The 20,239-nt window shown below is 43.0% G+C and overlaps 1 protein-coding gene across 1 annotated transcript in view; it reads left to right on the plus strand.

Annotated features, from left to right (window-relative positions):
• The window catches only part of RHOBTB3 (Rho related BTB domain containing 3), a 110,147-nt gene that overhangs the window by 17,327 nt on the left and 72,581 nt on the right, over window positions 1-20,239 (plus strand). The window contains exon 3 of the mRNA XM_040421554.1: window positions 19,048-19,234. Within this exon, the coding sequence (XP_040277488.1) occupies window positions 19,048-19,234 (187 nt within the window). The remainder of the gene's footprint in view (window positions 1-19,047; window positions 19,235-20,239) is intronic.

The following is a 20,239-nucleotide window of genomic DNA, read 5'->3' on the forward strand; positions in this document are numbered from 1 at the left end:
TTGGTCTATCTGGGATTTTTAAAATGCCATTGAAACTCAATTTTGCTCATTTCTTATCCTGGCCTGCCATCTGGTGGCCAAAATTAGAATTGCAGCATGAACACTTTCAGCATCATCAGCGAGGCTGAAAGTGTTCAGCGCAAGTACCTTACCGATGCCCCAATTGGCCACACAGGGCATTAGTAGGATGCGCATTTAGATTCCATGACCTCACTTGGTCACGGCATCTAAAGCATTTAATTACCGCAATTAGCATTATTGCCAGTCACGGTAATTAGTCGCAGGTCTCTGCTGTTTGAAACAGAGATCTGCCGGCCATGGCGCCCGCTGCACGTGCGAGTGGGCGCCATATTTACACATCGGTCCAGAGCGGTACATGTACGGCGCTGGTATCGAACGGGTTAGTAGGGCAGGCTGAGGTTCTGTCTGCATCCGGCAGTGCTGGATCTGGTGAATTCCGGCAAGCCGTTCTCTGTTGGAATTCACACCGGAGATGTGAAAGTAGCCTTAACTGGACATGATTTAGAAAGACACAGCCCTGTTTATATAAGGTCCACAACTGACAATGCAAATCGGACCAAAAACAAAAATATGAGGCGAATAGAACTGCCTGTAGAGATCGGAGACAGGAATGTGTGGAGGCACAGATCTGGAGACGGGTATTTCTGCTGCACTGAAATTTATCAAGAGAATGGTGGCCTCCATAATTCTTAAATGGAAGAAGTTTGGAACAAGCAGAACTTTCCCTAGAGGTGGGCACGCCACCAAACTAAGTAATTGGGGGACAAGGACCTTGGTAGCAGAGCACAAACAAGGTAGTAGAGCAGCACAACCGGACCCCTTGACCAAACCGGAATGCAACAGCCACGATGGGACCGCAGATCCACAGCAGTCCAGAAACAGCAATGAAAGGTAGAGATCACAGCAGCATATCCAGTGCGTCTTTTATTGGAAGCCTTGAGTGCACACACAAACAGAGTACGACATTTCGGCTACGCAGTAGCCTTTGTAGCAGAGGTGACCAAGAACCCAATGGTCACTCTGGCTGAGCTCCAAAGATCCTGTGTGCAGATGGGAGAAACTTCCAGAAGGTTGACCATCACTGCAGCACCCCACCAATCTGGGCTTTTTGGCACAGTGGCCCGAAATAGGCCGTTCCTCACTAAAATACACATGAAAGCCCATCTGGAATTAGCAAAAAAAAAGCTACTAACAGACTTTGACTGTGAGAAACAAAATTCTCTGGTCTGATGAAACTAAGGTTAAAGCATGTCAGCCTTCATGGTGTGGGGGTGTTTTTCAGTAGCTGGGACAAGTAGACTGTTCAGGGTTGAGGGAAAGCTGAATGGAACAACGTACAGAGATATATTCTTTTTAAAAACCTGATTCACAGTACTTTGGACCTCAGACTGGGCCAAAGGTTCACCTTCCAACAAGGCAATGACCCTAAGCACACAGCTAAGACAACACAGGAGTGGCTTAGGGACAACTCTGTGAAGGTCCTTGAGTGGTCTAGCCAGAGCCTTGACTTGAAACTAATCGAACATCTCTAGAGAGACCTGAAAATGGCTGTCCACTGACGGCCCCCATCCAACCTGACAGAGAAGAATGGCAGAAAATCTCCAAATCCAGGTGTGTAAACCTTGTGGCATCATACTCAAGAATGAATGAGGTAACTGCTGCCAAAGGTGCTTCAAGTACTGAGAAAAAGGTCTGAGTACTTGTGTCAATGCAATATTTTAGTTTTTCCTTTTTCAATAAATTATCGAAAATTTTGAACACTCTGTATTGACTTTCACATTATAAGGTATTGAGAGCAGAATAATGAGGAAAAACTGCCAGTGCTATATTTATTTTATATTTTTTCCAACTTAGAAGATTGTGGGTGAGGTGGAGGGTGACTTTTTATTACAATTTTTTTATTAATAATTCTTTTACTTAAAGGCATCAACAGTATTACCCAGTACCCCCGACGGTCAGCTGTAGCAGCCCTCACAGTAACACCGTTGTCATTTCCAACTGTGCCTAGGCCATGTGACATCAAATTCATTGGTCACATGGGCTAGGCGTAGCTCTGCCCAAATTAAGTGAATGTGGCTGAGCTGCGATGCCAAGCACAACCACTGTACAATGTAGGGTGCTGTGCTTGGTGAGCTGATAGAAGGCTGTAGGGCTACTGCACACATCAGTGCCTTGTCAAACAACTGATCAGCAGGGGTCCCATGTGTCAGACTCCCACGATCAGATACTGATGACCTATCCAGAGGATAGTTCATCAGTAAAAACTCTTGGAAAACTCATTTAATAAAAAAAAATGGTAAATTCTTCAGAAATCTGAGGAGTCACACTTTGCAATCTGTGTTGTCTAGAAGTGTTTGACGGTGTTTTGGTATGGGACTCTATGAGGTCTGTGTACACAACACAAACCATATCTGATCTTGGGCTTTGTTAGATAATTATTGTCAGTGTATTGGATAAGCAGTCTGGTTGTCTGGAGTTTCCCATGAGTCGCCCCTAACACTTTAGGGCTCTTTCACACCTGCGTTATTGTCTTCCGGCATAGAGTTCCGTCGTCGGGGCTCTATGCCGGAAGAATCCTGATCAGGATTATCCTAATGCATTCTGAATGGAGAGAAATCCGTTCAGGATGCATCAGGATGTCTTCAGTTCCGGAACGGAACGTTTTTTGGCCGGAGAAAATACCGCAGCATGCTGCGCTTTTTGCTCCGGCCAAAAATCCGGAACACTTGCCGCAAGGCCGGATCCGGAATTAATGCCCATTGGAAGGCATTGATCCGGATCCGGCCTTAAGCTAAACGTCGTTTCGGCGCATTGCCGGAGCCGACATTTAGCTTTTTCTGAATGGTTACCATGGCTGCCGGGACGCTAAAGTCCTGGCAGCCATGGTAAAGTGCAGTGGGGAGCGGGGGAGCAGTATACTTACCGTCCGTGCGGCTCCCCGGGCGCTCCAGAGTGACGTCAGGGCGCCCCAAGCGCATGGATCACATGATCACATGGATCACGTCATCCATGCGCATGGGGCGCTCTGACGTCATTCTGGAGCGCCCCGGGAGCTGCACGGACTGTAAGTATACCGCTCCCCCGCTCCCCACTACTACTATGGCAACCAGGACTTTAATAGCGTCCTGGGTGCCATAGTAACACTGAAAGCATTTGGAAGACGGTTCCGTCTTCAAATGCTTTCAGTACACTTGCGTTTTTCCGGATCCGGCGGGCACCTCCGGCAACGGAAGTGCATGCCGGATCCCAACAACGCAAGTGTGAAAAAGCCCTTAGCCTGGCAGGGGGGAGAATTCACTATCTTTATATCTAAGTTTCTTGTTGCCTTTTCATATATGTCTGTAATGTTGTCCGTGACCTGATAATAAAAGTGTATGGGCACATTGTCCTTGTCCTTCACAGAAATGTCCTGTAGCATACTTGATAATTGTAATACACAGCTAAACCCATGCCTACTTCTTTAACCACATTTTCATATAAAGGTTTCATTGTACACTTTCTAAGTACATAGCCAACTCTTCATTTCAACAGTCAGCCTGTAATGACAGCAGAAAAAAGCTAGGCACTGAGTACATATTTGCAGAAAATGTTTTCTACAGAGTGGAGCAGTGAGAAGAATGCTGCAATTCACGTCAGGGGGAGGGTGAACTTCAAGTAGCCTACACTTGCCTCCTAACAAAGTTGCTCTGCAAAATTTTGCCATATAAATCACTGTTACCATGTTAATGTGTCTGTTATATGAAATTGTGATAATGTGTAATACTGTATTGTATGGGTTTTTTTTGCAATGGTTGTCTCATTGGTGTCACCACTTTCTGGATTACAGTAGTTGATGATACCAGAAAAGTTCAATATTGGTTTTATCAGACCATTGAATCTTGTTTCTCACAGTCCTAGAGCCCCTTAGGTGATTTTTTTGCAAGCCACAGGTGGGCTTTCATGTGTCTTTTACTGAGGAGAGGCTTCTTTCTGACCACTCTGTCATAAAGCCCGGATTGATGGAGTACTGCAGTAATGGTTGACCTGGAATATTCTCCCGTTTGCACACAGGATATTTGGAGCTCAGGCACAACGATCATTGGGTTCTTGGACACCTCTGTTACCAAGGCCATTCTCCCCAGGTTACTTAGTTTGGTGGGGGCAGCCAGCTCCAGGAAAAGTCCTGGATGTTCCAAACTTTTTCCATTTAAGAATTGTGGAGGTCACCATTCTCTTGGGAACTTACAGTGCGGCAGAATTTTTTTTTCTACCCTTCTCCAGATCTGCTCCTTCACATAATCCTGTCTCTTAGCTCTACAGGCAGTTCTTTCCTCCTAATGGCTTAGTCAGGGGTGGACACAAACAGCAGAGGTCCCCTGTGCAAGGAATGTACCTGGGCCCCCCAAACCACACATACAAATATAAACATATATGTGCAAATAAAAAACATCTTGTTAATATGGGTCAATATGTTTACAGTATGTATGTATATTTTTTTCATACTAGATCACGCCTCTAAGGCTACTTTCACACTTGCGTTCAGAGCGGGTCCGTCTGATGTCTGCACAGACGGATCCGCTCCTATAATGCAGATGTTTGGATCCGTTCAGAACGGATCCGTCTGCATTATAGTTTAAAAAAAATTCTAAGTGTGAAAGTAGTTCAGACGGATCCGTCCAGACTTTACATTGAAAGTCAATGGGGGACGGATCCGTTTGACAATTGAGCCTTACTGTGTCAACTTCAAACGGATCCGTCCCCATTGACTTACATTGTAAGTCTGGACGGATCCGTTTGCCTCCGCACGGACAGGCGGACACCCGAACGCTGCAAGCAGCGTTCAGGTGTCCGCTTGCTGAGCGGAGCGGAGGCTGAACGCTGCCAGACTGATGCATTCTGAGCGGATCCGCATCCACTCAGAATGCATTAGGGCAGTACGGATGCGTTCGGGGCCGCTTGTGAGACCCTTCAAACGGAGCTCACAAGGGGAGCCCCGAACGCTAGTGTGAAAGTAGTAACTCTGCCCAAAGAATAACTATACACAACCAGTCCCCTTAATGCCCCCACATAGTAATTATTCCTCCTTTGTACCTGCACATAGTAGTAATGCCCACACTGTGTCCCCTTCACAGTAGCTATGCACAGATGTGCCCCCTTCACAGCACTTATGCCCAGATATGTGCCCCCTTCACAACACTTATGCCCAGATATGTGCCCCCTTCACATCACGTATGCCCAGATATGTGCCACTTCATAGCAGTTATGCCCAGATCTGTGCCCATTTCAAAGTAGTTATGCCCAGAGATGCCCCCTTCACAGCAGTTCTGCCCAGATATGTGCCCCTTTCACAGTAGCTTAGCTCAGATATGTGCCCCCTTCACAGTAGCTATGCCCAAATATGTGCCCTCATCACAGTAGTTATGCCCAGATATGTGCCCCCTTCACAGTAGCTATGTCCGAATATGTGCCCCATTCACAGTAGTTATGTCAAGATTTGTGCCTCTTACAGTAGTTATGTCCAGATATGTGCCCCCTTCACAGTAGCTATGCCCAGATATTGCCCCCCCCCCCCCCCCCCCCCCCCCCTCCTTTACAGTAGCAGTGTGATGTCTGACACTACATTTTTCTGCTGCTGTGGAGCCAGGGCCATATTTAGATTTTATGCTGTCCTATGCACTTTAGTGCCGGCTTCCTCCCTCCACTGAAGTCCATAATTTTTAGATATCTGACAGTAAAATGCTCCCTAGGCCTTCAGCTATCCCTCAGGACTCCCTCATACGCTTGCACAATTAAAGGGCTGGCCTGTTCAATGTGTGCTTGGCAGCTGAATGCATCTGTGTTGGTCCCATGTTCATATATGCCCGCATTGCTGAGAAAAATTATGTTTTATTATATGCAAACGGGGCGTTTTAAATACTCCTAGAGGCTCTGCTCTCTTTGTACCGTGCCCTCTGCACTTTGACCCATGGCCAGTTGTGATGACATGTTCACTGCTAGACCCTGTCAAAGTAGACAGGGAGCGGAAGTTGCAAAGAAACCGGACCCTCTAGGTGTTGCTCCTAGAGGCTCATTTGCATAAATTAAAACATCATTTTTCTCAGCAATGCAGACACATATGGACATGGGACCAACACAGATGTTTTCAGCTGCCAAGTGCACATGTAACAGGTCAGCCAGTTTCATAGGTTCAAAACTGCTGACAGATGCCCTTTAACCTCTTAAGGACACAGGGCGTACAGGTACGCCCTGATGTCCTGGTACTTAAGGCGGCAGTGATCGGAGGTGCCATCGGGTCCCCGTGCGGCTGTAATGGGGACCCGATGGCATGGAAGGAAGCACGATGCCTTCCTTAGGCATCGGCGCTGCCTTCAGGTGACCAGCCTGTGAGATCCAGCCACCTGGATCTCACAGGCAGGAAGCTGTATGAGTAATACACACTGTATTACTCATACAGCCAATGCATTCCAATACAGAAGTATTGGAATGCATTGTAAAGGGGATCAGACCCCCAAAAGTTGAAGTCCCAAAGTGGGACAAAAAATAAAGCGAAAAAAAAGTTGAAAAAATAATGTTTTCCCCCCAAAAAATTAAAAGTTTCAAGTAAAAACAAAACAGAAACGTCATTTCCCCCAAATAAAGTAAAAAAAAAAATTGGTAGGAAATAGGGAAAAAAAAAGTTGACAAATTAAGTATCGCCGCGTCCGTATCGACCGGCTTTATAAACATATCACATGACCTAACCCCTCAGATGAACACCGTAAAAAATAAAAACTGTGCTAAATAAACCATGATCACCTTACATCACTAAAAGTACAACAGCAAGCGATCAAAAAGGTGTATGCCCACCAAAATAGTACCAATCTAACCGTCACCTCATCCCACAAAAAATGAGCCCCTACCTGAGACAATCACCCAAAAAATAAAAATAAATATGGCTCAGAATATGGAGAACCTAAAACATAATTTTTTTTGCTTTGAAAAAGCTGTTATTGTGTAAAACTTGAGTAAATTAAAAAAAAGTATACATATTAGGTATCGGCGCATCCGTAATAACATGCTCTATAAAAATATAACATGACCTAACCCCTCAGGTGAACACCGTAAAAAAAAAATAATGTAAAAAATGCAATTTTTTGTCACCATACATCACAAAAAAAGTGCAATGGCAAGCGATCAAAAAGTCATATGCACCCTTAAATATTGCCAATCAAACCGTCATCTCATCCCGCAAAAAATGAGGCCCTACCTAAGATAATCGCCCAAAAACTGAAAAAAAATATGGCTCTCGGACTATGGAGACATTAAAACATGATTTTTTTTGTTTCAAAAATGAAATCATTGTGTAAAACTTACATAAATAAATAAAAAGTTGACATATTAGGTATCGCCGTGTCCGTAATAACTTGATCTATAAAAATACCACATGATCTAACCTGTCAGATGAATGTTGTAAATAACAAAAAATAAAAATGGTGCCAAAACAGCTATTTCTTGTTACCTTGCCTCACAAAAAGTGTAATATAGAGCAACCAAAAATCATATGTACCCTAAAATAGTACCAACAAAACTGCCACCCTATCCCGTAGTTTCTAAAATGGGGTCACTTTTTGGGAGTTTCTACTCTAGTGGTGCATCAGGGGGGCTTCAAATGGGACATGGTGTCAAGAAAACAGTTCAGCAAAATCTGCCTTCCGAAAACCATATGGCATTCGTTTCCTTCTGCACCCTGTCGTGTGCCTGTACAGCATTTTACGACCACATATGGGGTGTTTCTGTAAACTACAGAATCAGAGCCATAAATATTGAGTTTTGATTGGCTGTTAACCCTTGCTTTGTAACTGGAAAAAAAATTATAAAATGGAAAATCTGCCAAAAAAGTAAATTTTTTAAAAATGTTATCTCTATTTTCCATCAATTCTTGTGGAACACCTAAGGGGTTAACACAGTTTGTAAAATCAGTTTTGAATACCTTGAGGGGTGTAGTTTCTAAAATGGGGTCACGTTTTGGAGTTTCTACTCTAGGGGTGCATCAGGGGGGCTTCAAATGGGACATAGTTATCTCTATTTTCCATTAATTCTTGTGGAACACCTAAAGGGTAAACAAAGTTTGTAAAGTCAGTTTTGAATACCTTGAGGGGTGTAGTTTCTAGAATGGGGTCATTTTTGGGTGGTTTCTATTATGTAAGCCTCACAAAGTGACTTCAGACCTGAACTAGTCCTTAAAAAGTGGTTTTTTGAATTTCTGGAAAATTTCAAGATTTGCTTCTAAACTTCTAAGCCATGTAATTCCCCAAATGATCCAAACATGAAGTAGACATATGGGGAATGTAAAGTAATAACTATTTTTGTAGGTATTACTATGTATTATAGAAGTAGAGAAATTGAAACTTGGAAATTTGCAAATTTTTCAAAAGTTTTGGTAAATTTGGTATTTATAAATAAAAATGAAATTTTTTGACTCCATTTTATCAGTGTCATGAAGTACAATATGTGACGAAAAAACAATCTCAGAATGGCCTGGATAAGTCAAAGCGTTTTAAAGTTATTACCACATAAAGTGACACTGGTCAGATTTGCAAAAAATGGCCTGGTCCTTAAGGTGAAATATGGCCATCCCCTTAAGGGGTTAAAGCAGTTGTCCGGGTTCAGAACTGAACCCATAAATATCCCCTTCTTCCCCCAATCAGCCCCTTTGACATTTCATACTCCGATGCACTTCCTTGGCTTGCGCTGTAAAACATAGGGCAAAAGCTGTTTTGTTTACAGCCCTAGCAGTGTTTCCGGTGACGTCACTGGCACTGATGGGTGGCTTTACAGGCTAAGGCAGCGCTAAAACCCGTCCATTAGTGCTGGTGATGTCACCGGGCTCACTGCTAAGTGGAAGCCCCCACCACCACCACCATAGTATCACTACAGTACCCTCAGTACTAAGGCACCCCTAATAGAAATAAGGCGAACCTATAAGGCATTACTATGGAGCCCTCAGTAGTAATGCCCGCCACCACTGCCCACAGTATGTATAATGTTCCCTGCAGTGCCCCCTATAATTATAACGCCTCCTGCCATACCCCCTGGAGTTATAATCTTCTCTGTAGTGCCCCTATAAATTATAATGCCTGTCCTCTCCCTACAGTCTTCTATATAATACAGTCCCATTTAAATAACATCACTCCTCTCCCTACAGTCTTCTATACCATGCAGTCCCATGTAAATAACACCAGTCCTCTCCCACCAGTCTTCTATTTGATACAGTCCCATGTGAATAACATCTCTTCCTTACAGTCTTCTGTAACATACAGTCCCATGTAAATAGCTTAAATCCTCTCCTTCAGCCCCTCCAACACATAGCCCCATGTAAATAACATTACTCCTTAACACCTCAGCTGGCACTGGAAAGGGCCCCCTCCCTCTTTGGGCCCCTGTGCAGCTGAATCACCCCTGGGCTTAGTTTTTGCTCTGTCTTGCACCGTCAACTGTGAGGCCTTATATACCATAGACAGAGGTGTATCTTTCCAAATCATGTACAATCAACTGAATTTACTACAGTTGAACTCTAATCAAGGTGTTGAAACATCTTAAAAATGAGCAAGAGAAATGGGAGGCCCCAGAGTCTAAATACTGCACAAATACTGCACAAATTTCAAAAGCTCTGTTTTCCCTTTATTATGGGGTATTGAATGCAGAATGGGGGGGGGGGGGGGGGGGGTGATTTTTTTTTTGTTACTTTTAGTACAAGGCAGCAACATACCAAAATGTGAAAAAAGTGAAATGGTCTGAAAAGTTTCCGAATGCATTTTAAAGGGGTTTTCCAGGCTTTTAATAATGATGACCTATCCTCAGGATAGGTCATCAATATCATATTGGTGGGGGTCCGACACCCGGCAGCCCCGCCGGTCAGCTGTATGAAGAGAAGGCACAAATCATACGCGTGTGCCGTCACCTTTCTCTCTTCCTACTCGCTGCTGCACGTGTGCATGGAGCGTGCCTTCTCTTCATGCAGCTGGTATGGCACCCCTGCCGATCAGATATTGATGACCTATCATGAGGATAGATCATCAATATTAAAAGCCTGGAAAAACCCTTTAAGTGGGGAGAGTTGCCCTTCCGTAACAAAAGGAGCATGTGCAAGTATGAATATCTGATTTTATGCTAAGCTTTCCTCAATTGACATGATATTAGTAGAGGAACTTAAGAAACCTTTTAGAAGGAGTGTTTTGATGGGCAGCAACCTAATGGATTTATTTATTATTTAAAGTGCCTCTCTAGTTCATCTCTAAAGAAATTTAGTGTGTTTTATTAAGACCTGTGACTGCTGGTCCATTAACAGAATCCTACTGATGCTATGTACATTATTATAGAAAAAATTATGAAAATTAAATGGAAATACCCATCTGGTCATTTATGGCATATCTCTACAGGATATATCCCACCTCTGGTACCCCCTGCTATCTCAAGAACTGGACTCTATTGCAGGTTGCAGTGAATGGAGATCAGGTGGTGCATGTGGAGCTCTCTCCATTCACTGCTATGGTACTTCCAAAAATAGCTGAGCACACTTGCTTGGCTACTTTCAGAAGCCGGTCGATACTTAGGTGTGTAATAGGTTTAGCATCAGCATTATATTTTCAAAAAAGTGAAATAAAGGATGTAGGGAAGTGTATAGAGATATCGATGTGTAGGATAAAAATATATATATCGATGTGTAGGATAAAAAAATATATATACACATATATAAAATCTGCATAAAAGATCAAAAAGATTGTACACATACATAAAATCTGCAAAAAACATTAAAAGATTGTACACATGGATAGGATCACTGCATATCATCTCGAGTGCCTGAGAGACCGTGTTCTGCAGTGTCGTACATGATATAGTGTGGTACAGTTGGGCAAATCAATAAGTAAAATCTGTATAAAAGGATACCAATACATATATTTAAATAAAGTGGTATCGTGGGTTCATTTACTCACTTCACGAGGGGGGCGGTTTACCAGGATAAGCATAATACACCTGTAAACCGAACACCCCCCCAGCCTGGATCGCTTCTAGAGTTTTAACGGATGAAGGCAGCCAATCACACGGGTGCTTCTCTTCAAAGGTCTTTATTGCATGTACATATAAATCCGGCTCAACGCGTTTCGGGACAGGCACGTCCCTTCATCAGGAGCATTTGCTTATTGATTTGCCCAACTGTACCCCACTATATCGTGTACGACACTGCAGAACACAGTCTCTCAGGCACTCGAGACGATATGCAGTGATCCTATCCATGTGTACAATCTTTTAATCTTTTTTGCAGATTTTATATTTTATATACCGTACAGACCAAAAGTTTGGACACACTTTCTCATTCAAAGAGTTTTCTTTATTTTCATCACTATGAAGGCATCAAAACTATGAATTAACACATGTGGAATTATATACATAACAAACAAGTGTGAAACAACTGAAAATATGTCATATTCTAGGTTCTTCAAAGTAGCCACCTTTTGCTTTGATTACTGCTTTGCACACTCTTGGCATTCTCTTGATGAGCTTCAAGAGGTAGTCCCCTGAAATGGTCTTCCAACAGTCTTGAAGGAGTTCCCAGAGATGCTTAGCACTTGTTGGCCCTTTTGCCTTCACTCTGCGGTCCAGCTCACCCCAAACCATCTCGATTGGGTTCAGGTCCGGTGACTGTGGAGGCCAGGTCATCTGGCGCAGCACCCCATCACTCCCCTTCATGGTCAAATAGTCCTTACTTTCAAAGTTTTCCCAATTTTTCGGCTGACTGACTGACCTTCATTTCTTAAAGTAATGATGGCCACTCGTTTTTCTTTACTTAGCTGCTTTTTTCTTGCCATAATACAAATTCTAACAGTCTATTTAGTAGGACTATCAGCTGTGTATCCACCTGACTTCTCCTCAACGCAACTAATGGTCTCAACCCCATTTTAAGGCAAGAAATCCCACTTATTAAACCTGACAGGGCACAACTGTGAAGTGAAAACCATTTCAGGTGACTACCTCTTGAAGCTCATCAAGAGAATGCCAAGAGTGTGCAAAGCAGTAATCAAAGCAAAAGGTGGCTACTTTGAAGAACCTAGAATATGATATATTTTCAGTTGTTTCACACTTGTTTGTTATGTATATAATTCCACATGTGTTAATTCATAGTTTTGATGCCTTCAGTGTGAATCTACAATTTTCATAGTCATGAAAATAAAGAAAACTCTTTGAATGAGAAGGTGTGTCCAAACTTTTGGTCTGTACTGTATGTGTACAATCTTTTTGATCTTTTATGCAGATTTTATATATGTGTATATATATATATATATATATATATATTTACCCTAGAAGCATCGACCGACTACTATTGGCGCCCAAAAGGGTTTATTCAAGAATAGGTGAGACCTGGAGGGTATTATCACCCACCAGTCCCCCTATTTTGGCACACTACCATATCCTTTACAGGCAGACACCCTTGTCGACCTGACTAAACCCAGAGCAGCCTCTAGTATCTAGCACCCTACCTCCTTTCCACCCCACTCCTACAAACCCGAGGCGCCTCAAGTCTTTCAGACCTAGTGGAATCCTTTCCAATAGATCCGTCTGACCCTCATACTTTCTCTCTCTCTCTCTCTTATACCTACTTTCAGAAGCCCCATAGCAGTGAGTGGAGAGAGCTGCTTATGTGCATCCTGGTTCCATTCAGTACAGCACACAACGTGGTCCTGTTCTTGAGTTATGAGCATGCCCTATCCTCAGGGGACAATCCCTTTAACTAATCAGAAGCATAACTAGGATTTTTCCACCTAGGCCAAAAGATTCAGTACCCTACACTAATCCTGTATTTAAAGACCTTGGCTAAGGTGTGTGTGTGTGTGGGGGGGGGGGGGGGCTTGTTTATGCTTCCTCTGCTCCAACATATGCCTACCCTGCACCAAACTATACACCTGACTATAATGTTTCACCAGTGTTGCTTTTGAGCAAAACTAGTGGGAGGCAAAGGTGGATGATGGACCTCAAATCATACCCCCATATCAGACCTCAAATTAGACCCATATCAGATCTTCAGATCACAACCCTATATAAAATCAGACTATCATATCAGGCTTCAAATCAGACCCCCATATCAGATCAAACCTCAGATGAGACCCCCATGAGACCTTCATATTAGACCCCCCATATCAGACCTCAGATCAGACCCCCATTAGACCTCCATGTCAGACCTCAATATCAGACCTCAGGTCAGAGCCCAGTATCAGACCTCAGATCAGACCCCCATTAAATCTCCATGTCAGACCCCCCATATCAGACCCCCTTTAGACCTCCATGTCAGACGCCCACATCAGACCTCAGATTTGGCCTCCATGTGAGACCCCCTTCCATATCAGACTTCAAATCAGACCCCCATATCAGATCAAACCTCAGATGAGACACCCATGAGACCTTCATATTAGACCCCCCATATCAGACCTCAGATCAGACCCCATTAGACCTCCATGTCAGACCTCAATATCAGACCTCAGATCAGAGCCCAGTATCAGACCTCAGATCTGACCCCCATTAGATCTCCATGTCAGACCCCCCATATCAGACCCCCTTTAGACCTACATGTCAGACCCCTCACATATCAAACCTCAGATCACACGCTCTTTAGACCTCCATGTCAGATCCCTGCCTCAGACCTCAGATCAGGACTCCATGTCAGACCCCCCCTCCATATCAGATCTCAGACCAGACCTCCATGTCAGACCCCCATCACACCTCCACATCGGACCCCCATCAGACCTCAGATTAGACCTTAATTTAAATAAATTAACTTATCTCTTCTGCTCCGCCGCCATTCTCCAGGTCTGGCGTCCTTTCCTGCAGTCCTGCTCCCTGATCTTCTCTGGGCCCCCGCTATGCTGTCACCTGTCGCTGTATGCTTCAGGACAGTGCAACGCTGGACCAGGGAAGATAGGTGAGTACAGCACTTCACTCACCATCCCCTGCCTTTTGCAGACTAGTGGCAGTGCACTACTGGCCCCCTGTGGGCCCCCTTGGATTAGGGGCACAGTTGCAATTGCGACCGCTGCAACCACTATAGATACGGAACTGGATACTGATAACCTATTCTCAGGATAGTTCATCAATATCAGATTGAGACGGAGGAGCTGTAGTTACACTTGTTTGCCGCTGCAATGCCGACAGCAATTAGGTTATCAGTATCAGAAACCGGACAACCTCTTTAAAGACCAAGCATTGGTTATTTTCTGGTTTTATTTTTCTATCAGTGGAGCTGTTTGAGGGCATGTTTTTAGCAGGATGGGTTAAAGAGGACCTTTCATCACTCTTGACATACCTGTTTTAATAGCTTCATGCATTCCCCATGTAATAACAATTCTGGAACATTTAGTCTTATGGGTCTATGTTGTACCATTGCTTTATTATTTGTACTCAAAGTTATGACTGAAGTGCTAGCAGTCTGAAGTAAGGGTACAGAGGCTTTTGATACTGTCCCTCATAGACGCTTAATAAGTGAAGTAAGGTTATTGGCTTGGAAAGTATAGTTTTCAATTGGATTGAAAACTGGCTGAAGGACCGTGTCCAGAGAGTTGTGGTCAATGATTCCTAATCAGAATGGTCCCAGGTTATAAGTGGTGTACCCCAAGGTTCAGGGCTGGGCCCTTTATTATTTAGTTTATTTATTAATGATTTTGAGGATGGGATTAGTAGCACCATATCTATTTTTGCAGATGACACTAAGCTATGTAGAACTGTACAGTCTATGGAAGATGTCCACACACTACAAGCTGACTTGAACACTCTGAGTGATTGGGCATCAACTTGGCAAATGAGGTTCAATGTGGACAAATGTAAAGTTATGCATCTTGGCAATAATAATCTCCGTGCTTCATATGTCCTAGGCGATGTAGCACTGGGAGAGTCACTTATGAAGAAGGATTTCGGTGTCCTTGTGGATGGTAGATTAAATTACAGCATACAATGTCAATCAGCTTCTTCTAGGACCACCAGGATATTGTCATTCATTAAACGAGGCATGGACTCGCCGTGCAGGGATGTAATACTACCACTTTACAAAGCGCTGGTGCGGCCTCATCTGGAATATGCAGTTCAGTTCTGGGCGCCATTACATAGAAAGGACGCACTGCAGCTGGAAAAAGTACAGAGGAGAGCGACTAAAATGATAAGGGACATGGAGGGTCTTAGTTATGAAGAAAGATTAAAAGAATTGAATTTATTTAGTCTTGAGAAGAGACGTCTAAGGGGGGACATGATTAACCTATACAAGTGTATAAATGGGCCATACAAAAAATATGGTGAAAAGCTGTTCCATGTAAAATGTGCTCAAAAGACAAGGGGGCACTGCCTCAGACTGAGGAAGAAAAAGTTCAGTCTCCAGATGAGTCAAAGCTTCTTTACAGTGAGAACTGTGAATCTGTGGAATAGACTTCCTCAGGACGTGGTAACAGCAGGAACAGTGGACAGTTTCAAAAAGGGTTTAGACAAATTCTTAAAAGTAAAAAACATTAATGCTTATGAAAACGTGTAGAAATCTGAGTCTCACTTCCTTCTGGGATTCGCGTCCCCACCTATCCCTTGGTTGAACTTGATGGACGTATGTCTTTTTTCAACCGTATTAACTATGTAACTATGTAACCAGTTGGGGGTGTGTACCTGCACAGTCTGAAAATGGCAGCACTGATTGGATAGCGTGAGTCTGTGACGGTACACACCCTCAACTGGTTACCTCCCCTCTGTACCCTTACTGCAGACTGCTAGCAATTCATTCATAACTTTTAGTAGAAATAATACAGGGAGTGCAGAATTATTAGGCAAGTTGTATTTTTGAGGATTAATTTTATTATTGAACAACAACCATGTTCTCAATGAACCCAAAAAACTCATTAATATCAAAGCTGAATATTTTTGGAAGTAGTTTTTAGTTTGTTTTTAGTTTTAGCTATTTTAGGGGGATATCTGTGTGTGCAGGTGACTATTACTGTGCATAATTATTAGGCAACTTAACAAAAAACAAATATATACCCATTTCAATTATTTATTTTTACCAGTGAAACCAATATAACATCTCAACATTCACAAATATACTTTTCTGACATTCAAAAACAAAACAAAAACAAATCAGTGACCAATATAGCCACCTTTCTTTGCAAGGACACTCAAAAGCCTGCCATCCATGGATTCTGTCAGTGTTTTGATCTGTTCACCATCAACATTGCGTGCAGCAGCAACCACAGCCTCCCAGACACTGTTCAGAGAGGTGTACTGTTTTCCCTCCTTGTGAATCTCACATTTGATGATGGACCACAGGTTCTCAATGGGGTTCAGATCAGGTGAACAAGGAGGCCATGTCATTAGATTTTCTTCTTTTATACCCTTTCTTGCCAGCCACGCTGTGGAGTACTTGGACGCGTGTGATGGAGCATTGTCCTGCATGAAAATCATGTTTTTCTTGAAGGATGCAGACTTCTTCCTGTACCACTGCTTGAAGAAGGTGTCTTCCAGAAACTGGCAGTAGGACTGGGAGTTGAGCTTGACTCCATCCTCAACCCGAAAAGGCCCCACAAGCTCATCTTTGATGATACCAGCCCAAACCAGTACTCCACCTCCACCTTGCTGGCGTCTGAGTCGGACTGGAGCTCTCTGCCCTTTACCAATCCAGCCACGGGCCCATCCATCTGGCCCATCAAGACTCACTCTCATTTCATCAGTCCATAAAACCTTAGAAAAATCAGTCTTGAGATATTTCTTGGCCCAGTCTTGACGTTTCAGCTTGTGTGTCTTGTTCAGTGGTGGTCGTCTTTCAGCCTTTCTTACCTTGGCCATGTCTCTGAGTATTGCACACCTTGTGCTTTTGGGCACTCTAGTGATGTTGCAGCTCTGAAATATGGCCAAACTGGTGGCAAGTGGCATCTTGGCAGCTGCACGCTTGACTTTTCTCAGTTCATGGGCAGTTATTTTGCTCCTTGGTTTTTCCACACGCTTCTTGCGACCCTGTTGACTATTTGGAATGAAACGCTTGATTGCTCGATGATCACGCTTCAGAAGCTTTGCAATTTTAAGAGTGCTGCATCCCTCTGCAAGATATCTCACTATTTTTGACTTTTCTGAGCCTGTCAAGTCCTTCTTTTGACCCATTTAGCCAAAGGAAAGGAAGTTGCCTAATAATTATGCACACCTGATATAGGGTGTTGATGTCATTAGACCACACCCCTTCTCATTACAGAGATGCACATCACCTAATATGCTTAATTGGTAGTAGGCTTTCGAGCCTATACAGCTTGGAGTAAGACAACATGCATAAAGAGGATGATGTGGTCAAAATACTCATTTGCCTAATAATTCTGCACGCAGTGTACAGGAAATGCACAACATAGAGCCATAAGAATAGATATTCCAGAGTTGTTATTACATGGGGAATACATGAAGCTATTAAAACAGGCATGTCAGGAGTGTTGAAAGGTCCTCTTTAAGTACAATTTTTTACAACCATTTGATTGCTTTTTATCAACTTTTTGGATGCTAGATGAACATAAAAGAGCAATTCTTGTTATATATCTGTTGTTTTTTAGCTAAATCCACCACTCGGGATAAATAATGTGATAATTTTATAGTTCAGGACAACGGATGTGGTGATACCAGTTGTCACAAAATCGGCTCATAACCGATGAAGATAGACACTGAGCAATAGACACCCATGAGCAGTTTATTGGAGTTCACACATGAAGTTGCAGGTAAAGTTACAGATATTCCAAGTTCCCATATTCAGGCAAATCCAGGAGGAGAGAACGTCTCAGTTTGTTGTCACATCTCCCAACAACCAACTACTACCCCCAGTCTCAGAGGTATCCAGAAACACATTCCCCCTCCCCTGTCTGTATTTTCACTAGCAGGGGCCGGTGTTCACTACCCCTGCAGAGAGGAATGCTTTGAAGCACGGTCAGACCCCTGAGACCCCTTTAAAAGTGTTGACATCCCAAACCTAACATTTCCCGAGGGTCACAGAGGTCATCAGCACACCTAATCTCTGGTAACAGGGAAATGTGAAGACCATCACTACAACCTCCAATATCTAAGACAGCACACACTGCCTAATAGAAGCACATTGACCAGATATATACAGGGTCACAGGAACATGACACAGTTCACTGTGACACCAGTTATGTGCACTTTTTTCTATTTTTCTTTTTTTCACATAAATCATTTTATGGGGAAAAGATTGGTATGTTTTCTTTTCAGGGCGGCTCAGTGGTTAGCACTGGTGCTTTGCAGCACTGGGGTGCTGGGACTGAATCTGACCAGGGACAACAACGTTCTGCACATGTTTGCATGGGTTTCCTCCGGGTACTCCGGTTTCCAAACACACAAAAAAAATATACTAATAGGTAAAACTGGCTTTCTAAAAAATTGTATAATGATTTGGGAGTTGGGATCGAGCGCTTTTATGGCAGCCACTGAATTCCCAGAGAATTGCCCTAGCCACACAACAATCCCTGCCCTTTTTTATTGCAAACTTTCTATTTTAGTCTCACTTGGGGACTTAAACATCTATGAGCTTGATTGCTTATAAAATACACTGCCATACACACAATGTGTAACCACATAGTTGCCTTGGTATCTATTCACCCCAAGGCTGAGACATGTTCCCCCTGCCAGCCCCCTCTTTGCCTCTAACAGTATTTTTTGCTCCTGATCTGTCTATACAGGACTTACAGGACTTAGCCGTCAGCCAGAAGCAAAACATGAAATGTCTGGATCTCAATGCAAAACCTGTAACAGGACCACCACCTACCATGAGCCATTAATAAAACTGATATCTTCTAATGTGGCAAATTGGCATTAAGTTCTGCAACTGGGCCTTGTGCAATTGCTACCTCTGCACCCCTGTACAAAAGTTCATTGTGTTATCTGTAATAATTATAGGTTTTCTGAATGTACTACATTATAGAGTAAACTTTTTACCATGTAAGGACACAAGAATTATACATATAGGAAGCATTTTAATAATTTTATAAACTATATGCTCTTTTCTAGGATACGTTTGCCAGTGATTTGCAGAGCTCTCTGGCCACGGTTGCAGGAGGAGATATCATATTATTAAAGTTTGCAATCGAGAACAAACCTTTATTTCTGGATATTAAGAACAATTTTCCTCCTTTGTTGAAACAGATATTCAGTCCCCGATGTGTACCAGTAATCGTATTAGCATTTGGTTTCAGAGGTGAGTATAAGTATTACTATTGCTGTACTTTAATGAGGGGACATCCTCTGCGTCTGGAGGAAAGAATGTTTGTACACAAACATAGAAGAGGATTCTTTACGGTAATAGCAGTGAGACTATGGAACTCTCTGCCTGAGGAGGTGGTGATGGTGAGTTCACTAAAAGAGTTCAAGAGGGGCCTGGATGTATTTCTGGAGCGTAATAATATTACAGGATATAGCTACTAGAGAGGGGTCGTTGATCCAGGGAGTTATTCTGATTGCCTGATTGGAGTCGGGAAGGAATTTTTCCCCCCTTAAGTGGGGAAAATTGGCTTCTACCTCACAGTTGTTTTTTTTTGCCTTCCTCTGGATCAACTTGCAGGATAACAGGCCGAACTGGATGGACAGATGTCTTTTTTTTCAGCCTTATAAACTATATTACTATGTTACTTACTGAAATTGTTTGAGCTGGCAGATCAATACAAAGCCCATAACCACTTCTGGCATAAGGGACAGCCTATAATGCTACAACCTGAAGCTGCTGTATGTAAGTAATGGAATAACACAACAGGGGAGAATTTCTTATGTGTAGAGCACCACAATTGTGCCAAAAATCACCAATTTCAGGGTCGTGCTGCAGTGTTCCTCACAGTTGTTCCATTTTGTCATACTTAATCAATAGGCACTTCAGTGTACCATTGTGAGGTCACGTTCACGTAGCTGAAACATGTCAGAAAAATCCAAGGTGTATTTTTGCTGTGGAACCTGCGACAGAAATCCTTGGATTTCTGCTGCAGGAATTGATTTCTGCTCATGATAAAAAAAATGACCACAATCTGGGTAAAAAAAAATAAACTGTGTGAACGTGTCCTTAATGATCCTGTAAATTGTCTGATCAACAGTGGCAACAGTATCTTGTGCTTCCAAAATGTCTCATAAAGTGTGTATTAGGAAATTTTTCTATAAGGGCTTCTTATATTTCATTATCGTCTTTCACACAGAGACATTCCTATGTGTCTAGCTC

The sequence above is a fragment of the Bufo bufo genome, chromosome 2, assembly GCF_905171765.1.
Source record: "Bufo bufo chromosome 2, aBufBuf1.1, whole genome shotgun sequence".
Lineage (NCBI taxonomy): Eukaryota > Metazoa > Chordata > Amphibia > Anura > Bufonidae > Bufo > Bufo bufo.